Source organism: Phaenicophaeus curvirostris, chromosome 24 (genome assembly GCF_032191515.1).
Source record: "Phaenicophaeus curvirostris isolate KB17595 chromosome 24, BPBGC_Pcur_1.0, whole genome shotgun sequence".
Lineage (NCBI taxonomy): Eukaryota > Metazoa > Chordata > Aves > Cuculiformes > Cuculidae > Phaenicophaeus > Phaenicophaeus curvirostris.
Genome location: NC_091415.1, coordinates 7,472,790 through 7,486,731, shown reverse-complemented (window position 1 = coordinate 7,486,731; position 13,942 = coordinate 7,472,790). Strand labels below are relative to the sequence as shown.

At 56.6% G+C, this 13,942-nt stretch overlaps 2 protein-coding genes across 3 annotated transcripts; one reads left to right on the top strand and one right to left on the bottom strand.

The window, feature by feature from the left end:
* The first annotated feature begins 1,431 nt into the window (after positions 1-1,431).
* LOC138730462 (tetraspanin-18-like) lies at positions 1,432-4,426 on the top strand. Of its 2 annotated transcripts, XM_069875655.1 has the most exons (7): positions 1,432-1,582; positions 1,751-1,945; positions 2,468-2,542; positions 2,857-2,955; positions 3,170-3,349; positions 3,600-3,683; positions 4,129-4,426. In XM_069875655.1, exons 1-7 carry the CDS (start codon positions 1,526-1,528, stop codon positions 4,174-4,176), a joined length of 738 nt encoding a protein of 245 aa, XP_069731756.1. In that variant the 5' UTR covers positions 1,432-1,525; the 3' UTR covers positions 4,177-4,426. The 2 variants fall into 2 exon arrangements, with proteins under 2 accessions (XP_069731756.1, XP_069731757.1); XM_069875656.1 differs by lacking the exon at positions 3,600-3,683.
* A 567-nt stretch (positions 4,427-4,993) lies between these two features.
* Positions 4,994-11,516, bottom strand: UBE2T (ubiquitin conjugating enzyme E2 T). Its single transcript, XM_069875658.1, has 7 exons — positions 11,443-11,516; positions 10,389-10,507; positions 9,683-9,752; positions 8,061-8,166; positions 6,753-6,851; positions 6,233-6,316; positions 4,994-5,237 (listed from the first exon to the last, which is right to left on the bottom strand). Exons 2-7 carry the CDS (start codon positions 10,495-10,497, stop codon positions 5,115-5,117), a joined length of 591 nt encoding a protein of 196 aa, XP_069731759.1. The 5' UTR covers positions 10,498-10,507; positions 11,443-11,516; the 3' UTR covers positions 4,994-5,114.
* Between the last annotated feature and the right edge of the window lie 2,426 nt (positions 11,517-13,942).

The following is a 13,942-nucleotide window of genomic DNA, read 5'->3' as shown; positions in this document are numbered from 1 at the left end:
GCCGCGAAACGAGCACCGTGAACCCGGCCCCGCGAACCGCCCCCCGCCGGCCCCGCGCCCGCCGCGCTCACCGGCCCCTACATCCCGCGCGGGGCGGCGGCACCGGAAGCGGTACCGGAAGTGACGTCAAGAGGCAGCCGCGCGCTGACTGGCAGCGCGGAGCCGGGAGACGCTCTGGCCAGGACGTACGTCTCGGTGGCGCCGCCTCGGCCGCCCCCTGGCGGTGGGGGGGGGAGGGGAGGCGCAGAGGGGCCCCGGGGCGGGCAGCGCCACCTACAGGGGCCGGGGGGATCTGTCCCTGTCCCTCAGTCCATCTCTGTCCCTCTGTCTGTCCCTGTCCCTTTGTCCGTCTCTGTCCCTCTGTCCATCCCTGTCCCTCAGGCCATCCCTGTCCCTCTGTCCATCTCTGTCCCTCAGTCTGTCCCTGTCCCTCAGTCCATCCCTGTCCCTCTGTCTGTCCCTGTCCTTCAGTTCATCCCTGTCCCTCAGTCCATCCATGTCCCTCTGTCTGTCCCTGTCCCTCTGTCCATCTCTGTTCCTCTGTCTGTCCCTGTCCCTTTGTCCATCCCTGTCCCTCAGTCTGTCCCTGTCCCTCAGTCTGTCCCTGTCCCTGTCTGTCCCTGTTCCTCAGTCTGTCCCTGTCCCTCAGTCCATCCTTGTCCCTCTGTCTGTCCCTGTCCCTCTGTCTGTCCCTGTCCCTCAGTCCATCCTTGTCCCTTTGTCCATCTCTGTCCCTCCCTCTGTTCCTGTCCCTCAGTCCATCCCTGTCCCTCTGTCTGTCCCTGTCCCTCAGTCCATCCCTGTCCCCCTGCCCATCTCTGTCCCTCTGTCTGTCCCTATCCCTTGGTCCATCCCTGTCCCTCTGTCCGTCCCTGTCGTCCCTCAGTCTGTCCCTGTCCCTCTGTCCGTCCCTGTGCCTCTGTCCCAGACCCTACTGGTCTCCCCATTGCTCCAGGTGCCACCAAAGCCGTCGAGGGCTTCCCCGGCCACCAGCCCGCAGAGCAGTTGCCCACAGCAATAATTGATGGCCAAGGTCGCCCTGGGCCTGTTGGGACCAGCTCATCTTTCCCTGCCTGGAGGTTTAATTACCACGCTAACGAGACCTGGGGCTGGAGACTCCCCTCTGCCTTGTCCTGCACACAATGGTGGATCCTGTTCCCCATCAATCATTCATGGCCCTGCTGCTGGAAGGGATTTCTCAGGGGCTGCCTGGATTTTCCAGTCTTCCTGGCGTTCCATAGGCGCTGCCGGGGCGCGTCAAGGTGCCCAGGTCACCCGCTGTACCCAAGGGTGAGTGGTGGCGGGTCTGGGAGGGGACACGAGGTTTGGGGGGCAGTGGGTGTTGGTGAGGGACGGGAGGTGCTCTGGGGATTCTGGGAGGTTGTGTCTTGGCTGGGACAAACCCCATGTCCCTGCCAGAGCTGGGGTGGTGGGGGGGGCAGGACAGGTTGGGGCTGGCTGTGGCCAGGGCTCTGCTGTCCCCTCCACAGGGACAAACGCTGCTGTCCCCTGCCCCGGAGTCCCCATGGGTGTCTTGAGCTGCATGAAGTACCTGATGTTCATCTTCAACGTGCTGGTGTTTGTGAGTCCGTGGGGTGCGGGGGGCCCAACCCTTGGCCATGGGATCTCAGGGAAGGAGGGGGGGACACCAGCCCAAGGGAGGGGACGCCACAGAGGTTGGAGCACCCCCTGCCCCTATGGGATGCTTGGGGCCAGTCCCTGCACCCCATAACCAAGACGTGTCCCACAGGCTGGGGGGACGTGCCTGGTGGGCGTGGGGATCTGGGTGGCCGTGGACCCAGCTGGTTTTCAGGACATCGTGGCTGCCAAGCCGGTGTTGAGTGCCGGTGCCTACCTCCTGCTGGCCGTGGGCATCGCCCTGGCGCTGCTGGGCTTCCTGGGGTGCTGCGGGGCCCTGCGCCGGAGCCGCACGCTGCTGCTGGTGGTGAGTGAGGGCAGACGGGTGGGAAGGCAGCACGGGATTGAGGAGCCAGGGAATGGAGGGTGTTGGGGGATGTGGGGTGTCCACAGATGAAACAGAAGCCTTGTTTTCCCCTTCTTCACTGCATCAGTTCTCAACACCTCCACCTAATCCAGTCCCCATTTTGTGAGTCTCTCAGTTTAGAGCTCAGAGGATTTCACAGAGCCACTGAGTGGGGTCATTTCTCTCTGAAGCTTCTGGCTTGTTCACTTGGCACTTCCGAGCATTTCTTCTCAATTGTGAGGGCTGAACCCCCTCTCTGAGCACTGACACCACAATTTCTTTGGCTTCCCCAGACCCTGACAGCTGGTGCTTGTTTTTACCACTCTGCCTCACACCCATGGCGTTTGCCCCTGAACTGCTCATCCCTGTGTCCCCTGGGTCTCAGGGACACAGGGCTGGCTGCAGGAGAGGGGAGGAGGAGCCAGAGTGAGTTGCCTGCAGCGTCAAGTTGCTCTCTGACTCTTCCATCCTTCTGCCTTGCAGTTCTTCATCCTCGTGAGCCTCGTCTTTGTCACACAGCTCATTGGAGCTGTTCTCTTCCTAGTGCACTGGAAACAGGTACTGTCCCTATGCCCTGACACCACGCCCGGCATAGCCAGTGCCTCTCCTCCCTCTGTCATGCCATGGGTTGTGGCTCCAAGTCCCCCAGGGACCAGGAACATCCTTTCTCACACTCATCTTCATAATCAGCACCCTGATGCTAGCTCAAACCTGGGTGGGTGGGTCTCATGAGTCCCTCCTCTGCCCTCAAAGAGAGCTGGTGCCCCAGGCAGGGTGGCGCTCGGCAGGGTGGGTTATGATGGGATCACAGCCCCCACAGTCCCATCCCTGGTACTGGTGCAGCAGTGCTCACAGACAGCACCGGCCCACAGATCCAGCCAGAGCTCTTCCTGTCTGAGCTGAGGAGGAACTACCGCGGGGACGATGGTGCGGAGGTCTTCTCCACCGCCTGGAACACACTCATGGTGACAGTGAGTGGCTGGGAAGCTCCTGGTCGGCTGGGGGGTGTGTGTGTGGAGCACTCACAAGAACTGCTGAGGGTGGCCTGGATGCATGTGAGGGACTTGTAGACTCCAGATAGGGACCAAGAGCTATGCAGGTCTGTTCCCCCTCCCTCTGTCACCTCTGCAAGTGGCATCCCCCCAGTCTGGACAGCACACTGATGGTGTTTCCCTTCCTTTTCAGTTTTCATGTTGTGGCGTTTTAGGACCTGAAGACTTTGGGAATGGCTCCCGCTTCCAGGAGCTGCACCCAGGGATGCCCTGGCCGCAGGCATGTTGTGCCCGGAATGGGCTCCTGCAGGCGGGCGAGCTGCTAGGCTGGGAGCAGTGCCAGGAGAGAAGCCCCGGCTACATCCATGAGCAGGTAGGACACAACCCTACCACGTCCTCCTCTTGTCCCCAGTGCTCCCCAGGCACAGGGCAGTGGGGCACTAGCACCCTCTGTCTCTGAGCATCAGGGACAGGAGCCTAGGACGCTGCTCGGCCGTGGTGCCACAGCCTGGGGACTCCCTGGCTCATCCAGCCACAGTGCCCCCCAATCCCAGTCACCCTCTGAACTTTCTGCAGCCACAGGAAGCATGAGGAAGCTCCTCCAGCATTTTTCTCTCCTGCAGGGCTGCTTCTCCACCTTTGGCAGGACCTTGCAGAAGTACATCTCTCTCCCTGGGACTTGCAGCTTGGCTGTGCTGGGCATCGAGGTTCTGAGTGGGGCTGGAGGGGACAGGGCAGAGGAGGAGGGACAGGGCAGGCAGCAGGACACCTCACACGGGCTCTTTTTTTGCTGGGAGGGTGCTCAGGCTGGACCCATCCGAGCCGCTGGCTGTCACAAGCACACCCAGAAAGCAGGTGCCTGTGGAGCAGGTCTGTGTCAGGGTGTGAGGCCAAGCTCTGGCTGCTGATGGGCCAGGTTAAAGGACCAGGGTGGGTTTGGTTTGTTCCTGGAGCCCTGGAGGGCAGGTGGGTTGGGCTCCCTGCAGACCCTGGGGAGGTTGGAGGGGCCTCATTCACTGCGGTGTCCCCAGTGCCCGGTTTGATGCAGAGCAGAGGACAGCAGCCCCTTAGTCTTCCAGCTTTCTGATTTCAGCAAGGCAGGAGCGTGGCTCTGTGGCGCGGGGCTAACTTGTTCCTCCTCCGGCATTCCAGATCTTCGCCATGTTCTTTGCCTTTTGCCTATATTACAACTTCGACTGAGCAGGACGGAGCGTGGCAAAGATGAGCCACTTTGGAAACAGCAGCAGGCAAGGACTCTCCACTTCCCCACGTATCCGAGCACAGCTCTGTGGTTCAGCACTCCGATTACTTCGAGTCCTGTCTCTGCTCCAGCCGGCACATAAAGATGGGTCTGGCTCACTCTTCTTGGAGCAGTGACAGGACACAGGTTGAATTCTTCATAGGCAACCACGTAGAGCGAGAGGCAGAGCACCAAACTTGCTCCCGCTGCGATCCCATCGGTCTTCACACAGTAAAACAGCCCTGGTGACAGAAACTTCTGCCCTGCTCACCTTCATATCTGCTGTAACACCAAAACCTGTCCTGCCTCGTCCCAGTCCTCTCCAGCTCCTTGCCCTGCACGCTGTCCCTCACAGCCCGCTGTCTCCCCCTCCTGCCCCACTCGCAGACCTCCAGGCACCCTCTAGGCTTTTCTCCATTGCTCTCAGCTGGCCACCTCCTGGAGACACAACCTAGTCCTGTTAAAGGCTCCAAGAGGCAACTGGGATGTGACAGGCTGCTCGAGGGAGCAGGACTTTTAAGCCTCCTAGCATTTCTGTTTTAACAATAGACATATATTTCAGTATTGATGTTACACAGAAAAGAAAGCCTTTACTGGAGAAGGGTGGCCCTAATGTGTCTGTGACTCAGTTTGTTCTGAGGCAGGAACAGTAAAACAGAAAGTTCATCCCGTTCCAACTCCTCTAAGAGAAAGTGGGAAATCAGCAGCTGAACCAATCCTTCCCCTCTTCCATTTCTTTGGAATACTCCCAAAACCCCACACATCAAAACAAGAAAATAAACACAAATGAAAATTATTTAATTGACAGAATGGAACTTGTCACAACTGACATCTGTAACCACTGTGCAGAGCAACGAAGGGAAAGCAAAAGCAACAGCGGCCACAAGAACAAAACTGCTTAGGAATCCAGGCAAGATTTCTTCTCCTTGCTGGTATCACTCCTTTCTGTCTCCCGCTCGGGAGCCTCACTGGTGGCACTGGTTTTACTTTGGGTTGTTGTCTCTTCCGAAGGCTTGGAAGCCTATGACAACACAAGAAACAAAAGCAGCAGCTGTGAACAATTTGGTTTTACAGCCCTCAGCGCCACTGTGCATTCCCAGCTCTGTGTGCATTGTGCCCTAGAACACCCTGTGCTCTAGGAAGAGCAGAGCTGACTACGCTCCCAGCTTTTCTGCAGCGACCCTTAATTCTCCCACTGCTGGCAGTTTTAGGGAGGAGGAGTGACAGGAGAGCAGGATAATGGCTGAGCCCAGCAGTGAAAACTGGATGAGCCGGGTCGCTTGGGGCTAAGGCTGTTGCTGTGAAGGTCTCTTCACCCCCAGCCCTTTTAAGAGCCCCCATGATGAATATGCAAATGTGCTCAGAGCAGGAGCAGCGAGGGCCGCTCATGGGCCTTCCACACACACCCTTTTTGGGAAGCAAGCTGTCTGGGTTGGGTGCGGGGAGGGAAAGCTCTCAAGGAAGGGAGAAGGCCCCAGTGGAACTAATCTTTGGGAACAGGATTTAATCTGCTTAAATGCAATTTTGTTTTATGCAACGACAAGTCAGGGTGCAGAACAGAGGAAGGAAAAGAGGAAGGGAATGATTGCAGGAAGGCTGAACTCTGCTGGGGATTAGGAGACCAGTCAGTGACTGGATAAGCAGGTGGGGAACAGCCATAGCTGAACGTTAGGCACAACCACAGCAGAATGCAGAATCTGGTGGGAACAGAGCTGAGAAAGAGACAGGGCTGCAGGGTTCCTGGGGAAGGGTTTTGTCAGGCTCCAGTCCCTCCTCCTTCTCAAGGAGCACTGCACCTAGCTGTGAAGGAACACTTATTTGGGAGGACTTAAGCTAGCAATCTTAAAAGTAAAAGCATAATGAAACACCCACCCAAAACACAGAATGGAAGGGAAGGAAAGGAAGCAGCTGCCAGAGGCGTTGCCCAAAATGATCTTGAAAGGCAAACTGAAACAAGACAGGCTGTTCACAAACAGGGAGCTGCTCTCTGCTGGGAAAGCAGAGTATGGTTCCTACCTCCTTCTGCTGGATTGCGTATTTCTTGGTCCACTCTCTGGCACGCAGCAAGAACACTTCCTTGTTGTACTTGTACTCCGAGGACTAAACATCACAAGCAAGAAAAAGACAGAGATTTGACTCAAGACAAACACCAGATGAGAAACTGGGACTCGGGGCTGCCTTTAGGGCTCCCAGAACCACACTGAAACCACTACAAGCACATGGCACAAAGCTTAAAATTCATTGTGCTCTCTTTAGTTTGCTTAAAGAGCACACACTGCCTTTTGTACTGGCAGGTGTGAAGAGAAGACTTTTAGCATCCCTTTTCCACTGCTGGCATTAACCCTGTCGCGCACACCTCATCTCCTCTGGGAAATGCAGTCACGTCCCCAGGCCAGATCCAGGTCAAGCTACACAACCATGTAATGTGCTGGCGCATCAATCCACAGCAAGTGGAGTGGAAGCAGCACCTACATCTAACGCCCTGTCTTTTGACAGTCCACACCTACAGCCACAGGAGAAAGAGGAGCTCACGTACAATTTCTGCCATGAGAGGGTCATCAGGGTTGGGCTCTGCCATCAGCAGCTGTATGGAGGTCAGCAGCGTGACGATGTTCAGGCAAGGAGTCCATGTGCCCTTCAAGGAAATGGGGAAAAGAAGCAGTGACGCAGAAGGAAACCTGCCCAGAGAAACCTCAGGACTTGGAGCAACTGACCCACAAGCTGCCCGAGGATTCACAGCACTGAAGCCCCCACGGAAAGCAGCAGATCCCTTCTCAACACACCAGCGGCCTCTCTGAGGAAGCCCAGCTGTTGCAATTTGAGATAATTAGGATCAATTTTCTGACTTTAGCTCAGACTCATCTAAGTAACTTCATTTTCTGGAAGTTGACTGCAGGTTTTTCAGACAGTTTTTCTCTCTAGCAGCAGTCACAGGGGGCACCGGGATGCAGAAAGGCCAATGCTTACACTTATTCCTACAGTAACCAAGGCCATCCTCGAGCTGGCAGAGCCGTAAGTCAAAGAGGTGAAGAAGGTGAAACCTGCAGGGAGGGGCGGACAGGAGAGGTGATCCCAAACCGACCAACAGAGGATTCCATCCCATACATGTCAGTTTTACTAAAACTGAGAGATCACAAGGGTCTCGCTGTCTTCTTTAATGGCTGATGTCCAGTGAGGACCTCGTCTCTCTGTTTGCCCCCAGCCGCAGATCTGTGCAGTCCTGAATGCAGCTCCTGAGCTCAGCTCCTACCCAGCCTTGGACCCCTTCCCTTGTGTCTGCTCTGCAGCATCTGCGGGGATGCAGTCATCGGGGGGGGTTGCAATCTCACATATTTGTATACACTTGATTACTTTCTAATTGTTCTCATCATCACCGTCTCCATTATTATTTCATTAAAACTGTAGTTTTAGATTCTAACCTGCACATCTTTTCCTCTTGTTTCCCTTTCTCCTTTCCCTGAGGGTTGGAGGGAAGGGAATTGGGAGCCCAACTGGTCAGTTTTAGCTGCTGAAATTGGCTGGGCCGGAGCTAAACCATGACACCGGCTGACAACCGCAGGCTGTATCCTGCACACCCCTGCTGGGGCAGGTCAGGGTAGGCCCCTTTCACAGGGCGCCCTGATGCCTTTGGACTCCAACCCTTAAAACCTTGGAACCTCATATAGAACAATGCAGGTCGTGTTCTAGTCTCTAAAGAAAGGAGACACTGCTCAAAAACATCACCCCGACACTCTTGTGTAAATAAGTCAGCAGCAAAGAGACATTCCATAAGAGTTTTACAAGAAAAAGATAGAGTTCGTTCTCCTCAGGCTCACTTACCCACACCCAAGCAGCACTGCCTTACCTTTGGAGGTGATTTAAGAGCATCCAGGCAAATCCTTCCAGCAGAGTCGATGTTAGGATGATAGATGGGGGTCAGAAAGCGAATCTTCGGGGGCTCAAACGGGTACCTTTAAGGAATAAGCATCAAGAAACAAAAGCCAGCTCTCTATTTGTACTCAAGTTGTCCCCTCACCCAAGCCATGCCATTACTCCTGCCTCCTGTCCATTCTCTAAGCACTTTCCTTCCCCAGAAAGCGTTGGGGGAGGCAGTGCTGCGCCTCCAAAACTTTCAGCTGTGTCTGACCGGCACTTCTCCAGAGAGCTTTCCACAAAGAAGTGATTTGTAATGGGATAGGAAACTTTATCCTCATGACAGAGCTCCTTCACAGAAGGCTTTAAGACTGGCTGGCTGGCCAGGGCCCAAGAGTGGTGGGGAACGCAGTACAATCCAGTTGGAGACTGGGCACAAGCAGTGTCCCCAGGGCTCAGAGCTGGGGCTGGTTTACCTCAATATCTCTATCCATGACCGGGATGAGGGGATCGAGTGCTCCCTCAGTCAGTTTGTGGATGACACCGAGCTGTGTGGAAGTGTTGCTCTTCACACAGAGGATCTGTATGGGCTGAATCCATGGGCTGAGGCCAACAGGATGAGGTTCAACGAGACCAAGGTTGCCGAGTCCTGCACTTGGGACACAAGAACCCCGTGCAGCTCCAGGCGTGGGGAAGGGCTGCTGGAAAGCTGCCTGGTAGAAGAGGACCTGGGGGTGCTGGTTGACAGCAGCTGTACGTGAGCCAGCAGGTGGCCAAGAAGGCCAATAGCATCTTGGCCTGTATCATAAACAGTGTGGCCAGCAGGAGCACCAAAGTGATTGTGACCCCTGTGCTCAGCGCTGGTGAGGCCGCTAAGCACAGGGGTCACGCTAGTGACGTCGAACCCTGGGTTCAGTTTTGGGTCCCTCACTCCAAAAAGGACATTGAGGGGCTGAAGTGGATCCAGAGAAGGGCAACAGAGCTGGTGAACAAGCCTTATGAGAGGTGGCTGAGGGACCTGCTGTTGTTTAGCCTGGAAAAAAAAGAGGCTGGGGGAGACCTCATCACTATCTACAACTGCCCAAAAGGAGGTTGTAGAGAGGTGGGTGTTGGTCTCTTCTCCCAAGTGACAGGTGATAGGAGAGAGGGAAGGGCCTCAAGCTGCACCAGGGCAGGTTCAGATTGGACATCAGGAAAAACTTCTTCACTGAAAGGGTTCTCAGGCTCTGGCAGAGGCTGCTCAGGGAGGTGGTGGAGTCCCCATCCTTGGAGGGGTTTAAAAGATGTGTGGATGAGGTGCTCAGGGATCTGATTTAGTAGTGGACAGGTACGGTTGGACTCTATCTCAAAGGTCTTTTCCAAACGATTCCAAGACAGTATGATAAAGGTAGAGATCTTGTCATAACACTTTTAGGTTGTTAATCACACAACTTAGGGAGTCCAAGGCGAATCAGCCAATGGAAATAATAACTACATTCCATAATGTCTTGCCTAATCAACCACATTCTTTGTTGGGAGGTAAAAGACCAAATGGTAGCACTAATGGGGAGTATCATACATGAACGAACTTATCTTTGAACTTATCTATTTCACTGGATGTTGTTGCCCAGTTACCTTTCAGGAACAACTATTTCCAGGTTGAATATTCCTTTCTCATAAGGCGTGCCTGCACCTCCTGTAATTTCTTTAAAAGCAAGATTACAACATAAACATTACATTCAAATCATTGGAATTTCTTCAACCACCTCCACGTACTTCCCACAGCTACAGGATTCTAACACTGCTCAGATCTAGGAATAACACAATCTCATCCTACCCAAGTCTAGTTCCAGCCCACTACAATCAGGACCGGAAGCAGACTGGCCCAGCTATGATTAAAGAGAAACAAGAGAAAAACCCTAAGCATCTTCCTAAAATTCTACACTTCCATGCAATTTTATAAAGCCTGCACCCCTAAGGAATCCAGACTGAGCAGCAAATCGCAGTGCAGCTCTCACTGGTGGAGAAGTCAAACTCATGGAATGGTTTGGGTTGGAAGAGACCTTAAAGCCCATCCAGTTACAACTGCTGCCACACGCAGGGACACCTCCCACTGGATCAGGGGCTCCAAGCCCCATCCAACTTGGCCTTGAACACCTCCAGGGATGGGGCAGCCACCACTGCTCTGGGCAACCTGGGCCAGGGCCTCCCTACCTTCACAGCAAAACATTTCTTCCTAAGATCTCATCTCTATCTCACCTCTTTCAGCGGAACACCATCCCTCCTTGTCCTATCCCTGCACTCCCTGATCAAGAGCCCTCCCCACCAGAGAAGTACATACGCGCCCTTAGCTCATCCAGACGGTCTTCATGCTGCCAGCAGGTGATTCCGGGAGGTGGCTCTGTGACCAAGAGGCAGAGTTCCCTCTTGAGCCGAGAGAGTCTTTGCATTGTGGTGAAACTGAGAGATGGAAGGGTATTGTTGGCAAAATGGGATTTTCAAGAAGAGTGCTTAATATTGAGAGTGGTTTTGGCTGAGGAGAGTTAACGCGGGTTCCCAGCTATTCTCCTGAGGTGATACCCAGCGTCCCGGGAGCTGTTCCCGGCCCCTGCTCCTGGAGCTGCTCTCGCAGCTGAAGGAGAACCAAATCCCCACCCTGTGCCACCTGCCCTATCGCTCCGTCCGTCCCCAGCTGGGTCCGATACCCCCAGGCCCAGGCCCGCCCCCCTTAGGGAAAAACTCCGAAGCCCCGGGGTGCCCGGAGCTCTGTGGGGCCGAGCCCCGGCGCTGCCTCAGCCTGGGCACCCGCAGCAACCCCTCAGCAGGCAGGGACCCCCCCTGCCCCAAGAAGGGCTGGAGAGCGGGAAAGCCCGAGGGATCGGACTCTCCTTACTAAAGGGATGCCCACGGCACTCCTCAACGGATCTGTCTCCCCAGGCCCCACGCTGCCGGTACCTGGCCCCACAAGCCCTACCTGCCCCTCTCGCCAGCCCCCACAAGCCTCAGCTGCGCCCCCAAACTCCACCTCCTCCCCCCCCAGGCCCTACCTCCCCCCAACAAACCCCACCTGCCCCTTCACCCCAGGCCCCTCCAGCCCCCCCCTACCCCGACCTGCACCCCTCCGTTCCTTCCTGCCTCTGCCTTTTCCCCAAGCCCCACCTGACCCCGGTCCCCCATGCCCCCTCCCCCGGCCTTACTCCCCCGCCGTATCTCCCTTCCAGGCCCCAACAGCCCCCCAGGCCCCACCTGCCCCCCCAGGCCTTACCTTCCCCTCACTGTATCTTTCCCTCCGGGTCCCACCTCCCCTCACCAGCCCCTCCAGGTCCTTCCTGCCCTCCCCAAGGTCCTACCTACCAGCCTCTCCCCTCCCTCACCCTCCTAATGACCCTAATTACCCCCTGATCCTAATCACCCCCCGTTCCCCTCAACCGCTGCCGGTGGCGCCCGGACCCGCGCGGCGGGGGCGGGACTCGCGCCGTCGCCTAGCAACCACGCGAGGTGCCCGGCCTGTGGCCCCGCCCCCCGCGCGCAGCTCCGGCGCTGATTGGTTCTCGCCCGTCCCCGCCCTCCCGCTGGCGCTGCTGCTATTGGAGGAGCCCGGCGGGCGGGCGAGCCCCGCCCCCTCGGGGAAAGCGCGCGCGGGGGGGCGGGGCTTGTGCGGAGGGGCGGGAAGCGGGGGGGGCGGAGCGGGGCGGGAACCGGAGCGGGACCGGGGGAGGAGCGGGGGCCGCGGAGGCCGGCGCTGGAGCCCGTGGGAGGAGCGGGGACCGGGCCCGCCGCCGCCTCCGAGCCGCGCGGCCCCTCCCCAGCGCCCCTTCCCCCCCGCGGCGGGCGTTGTGTGACCGGACACGGAGGTAACGGCGGCGCGAGGGTCCCCGGGGCGAGCTTCACGTCCCGGTCCCTTCGCCCCCCCGGGCGGGGTCTCTGGCCCGTGTCTCCCCCCTCCCGAAGCGGGATTCCCCTCCCCGTCCCTCTGCGCCCCCCGATCGGGGGTTCCCGTCCCTTCCCCCGTCCAGGCGAGGGGTCCGTCCTCTCCCTCCCTGGTTTTGCGGCTCTTTTCCTGTTGCAAACTAAACCACCGTTTTCTTTGGTGCCTTCTGCTTCATAAACTGTCACCTCTGGCCTGGCCAGGCGCACACTCTCCTGGGTGGAAAACTGGTTGGCTGGAGGGCCCAGAGAGTGGTGGGAAATGGTGTGAAATCCAGCTGGAGGCCAGTGACAAGTGGTGTCCCCAGGGCTCAGTGCTGGGTCCAGCCCTGTTCAATGTCTTTATCAATGACCTGGATGAAGGCATCGAGTGCATCCTTAGCAAGTTTGCGGACGACACTAAGCTGGGTGGAAGTGTGGATCTGCTGGAGGGTCGGGAGACTCCAAAGGGATCTGAACAGGCTGGACCGCTGGGCTGAGTCAAATGGCATGAGGTTTAACAAGGCCAAATGCCAGGTCCTGCACTTGGGGCACAACAACCCTGAGCAGCTACAGACTAGGAGAAGTCTGTCTAGAAAGCTGCCTGGAGGAGAGGGACCTGGGGGTGTTGGTTGACAGCGACTGACCATGAGCCAGCAGGGGCCCAGGTGGCCAAGAAGGCCAATGGCATCTTGGCTTGGATCAGACACGGCGTGGCCAGCAGGGCCAGGGAGGTTCTTCTCCCTCTGGACTCGGCACTGGTGAGACCGCTCCTCGAATCCTGTGTTCAGTTCTGGGCCCCTCACCACAAGAAGGATGTTGAGGCTCTGGAGCGAGTCCAGAGAAGAGCAACCAAGCTGGTGAGGGGGCTGGAGAACAGGCCTGATGAGGAGCGGCTGAGAGAGCTGGGGGTGTTTAGCCTGGAGAATAGGAGGCTGAGGGGAGACCTCATTGCTCTCTCCAACTCCCTGAAAGGAGGTTGTGGAGAGGAGGGAGCTGGGCTCTTCTCCCAAGTGACAGGGGACAGGGCAAGAGGGAATGGCCTCAAGCTCCACCAGGGGAGGTTCAGGCTGGACATTAGGAAAATATTTTTCACGGAAAGGGTCATTGGGCACTGGCAGAGGCTGCCCAGGGAGGGGGTTGAGTCCCCCTCCCTGGAGGGGTTTAAGGCACGGGTGGATGAGGCGCTGAGGACATGGTTTAGTGATTGATGGGAATGGTTGGACTCGATGATCCAGTGGGTCTCTTCCAACCTGGTTATTCTGTGATTCTATGATTTTAAGTGCCGTGTGCCCCCCCAGAGCTCTGGAGCCACGTCAGAGTTGTTGGCTCAGCAGCTCGGGCTGGCGCCGGGTGGGGACTAGGAGGATGCCAACAAATCTATGCAAAGGATGCATTCCCAAATCCCAGGGGAGGAGTTGTTCTCCAGCCCGTGAAGTCAGAACACTGGGGAACAACTCCACTGTGGGGATTCTTCCACTTCCAAAGCCAAGTTTTGGAGGGTGGCCTTTTTCGTGCTGGCCAACATGTATTTAAAGCTTTGTAATTGCATTCCCAGCACTTCAAGCTGAGCAGGCAGGGAGAACACCTGCAGATTGCCTCATTGGGACAACCAGGAGTGCCTGCAGAGGAAAATTAAACTGTTAATTGCTTCCCTCCTCGCTCCTGGTCTTGTCCATACATCCTCTGAGTGTTGAGCCCACTGCCGTCCTCCTCTCAGGGATCACACAAAGCCTTGAGTCTCTCAGACCATCATTGATGTGCATATTCATGGTATTTAGGAGTGTTTAAACATGGTCAACTCCTTTCTCAATGCTTGTAGGAACAGCAGTAGCACAGCTGGATCTGCACAGTGATGCTCTGAATACTGTGCATCCCTCCGGCAGAGAAATGTTCCTCAGCGGGAGAGCTGGGAGCAGCAGTTGTGTGGCATCCTCTTCCCAGGGTGACATGTAAATACTCTGGAGTGTTAGCCTGGTGATCTTGAGA

Excerpts from the sequence above, each read along its gene's own strand:
- LOC138730462 (XM_069875655.1), top strand. The coding sequence starts at position 1,526 with ATGGGTGTCTTGAGCTGCATGAAGTACCTGATGTTCATCTTCAACGTG. Across the intron at positions 2,543-2,856 it reads TCCTAGTGCACTGGAAACAG|ATCCAGCCAGAGCTCTTCCT; the intron begins GTACTGTCCCTA and ends ACCGGCCCACAG. Across the intron at positions 3,350-3,599 it reads CCGGCTACATCCATGAGCAG|GGCTGCTTCTCCACCTTTGG; the intron begins GTAGGACACAAC and ends TCTCTCCTGCAG.
- UBE2T (XM_069875658.1), bottom strand. The coding sequence starts at position 10,497 with ATGCAAAGACTCTCTCGGCTCAAGAGGGAACTCTGCCTCTTGGTCACA. Across the intron at positions 6,317-6,752 it reads ACCCTCTCATGGCAGAAATT|TCCTCGGAGTACAAGTACAA; the intron begins GTACGTGAGCTC and ends TGTGATGTTTAG. Across the intron at positions 5,238-6,232 it reads ACGCAATCCAGCAGAAGGAG|GCTTCCAAGCCTTCGGAAGA; the intron begins GTAGGAACCATA and ends GTGTTGTCATAG.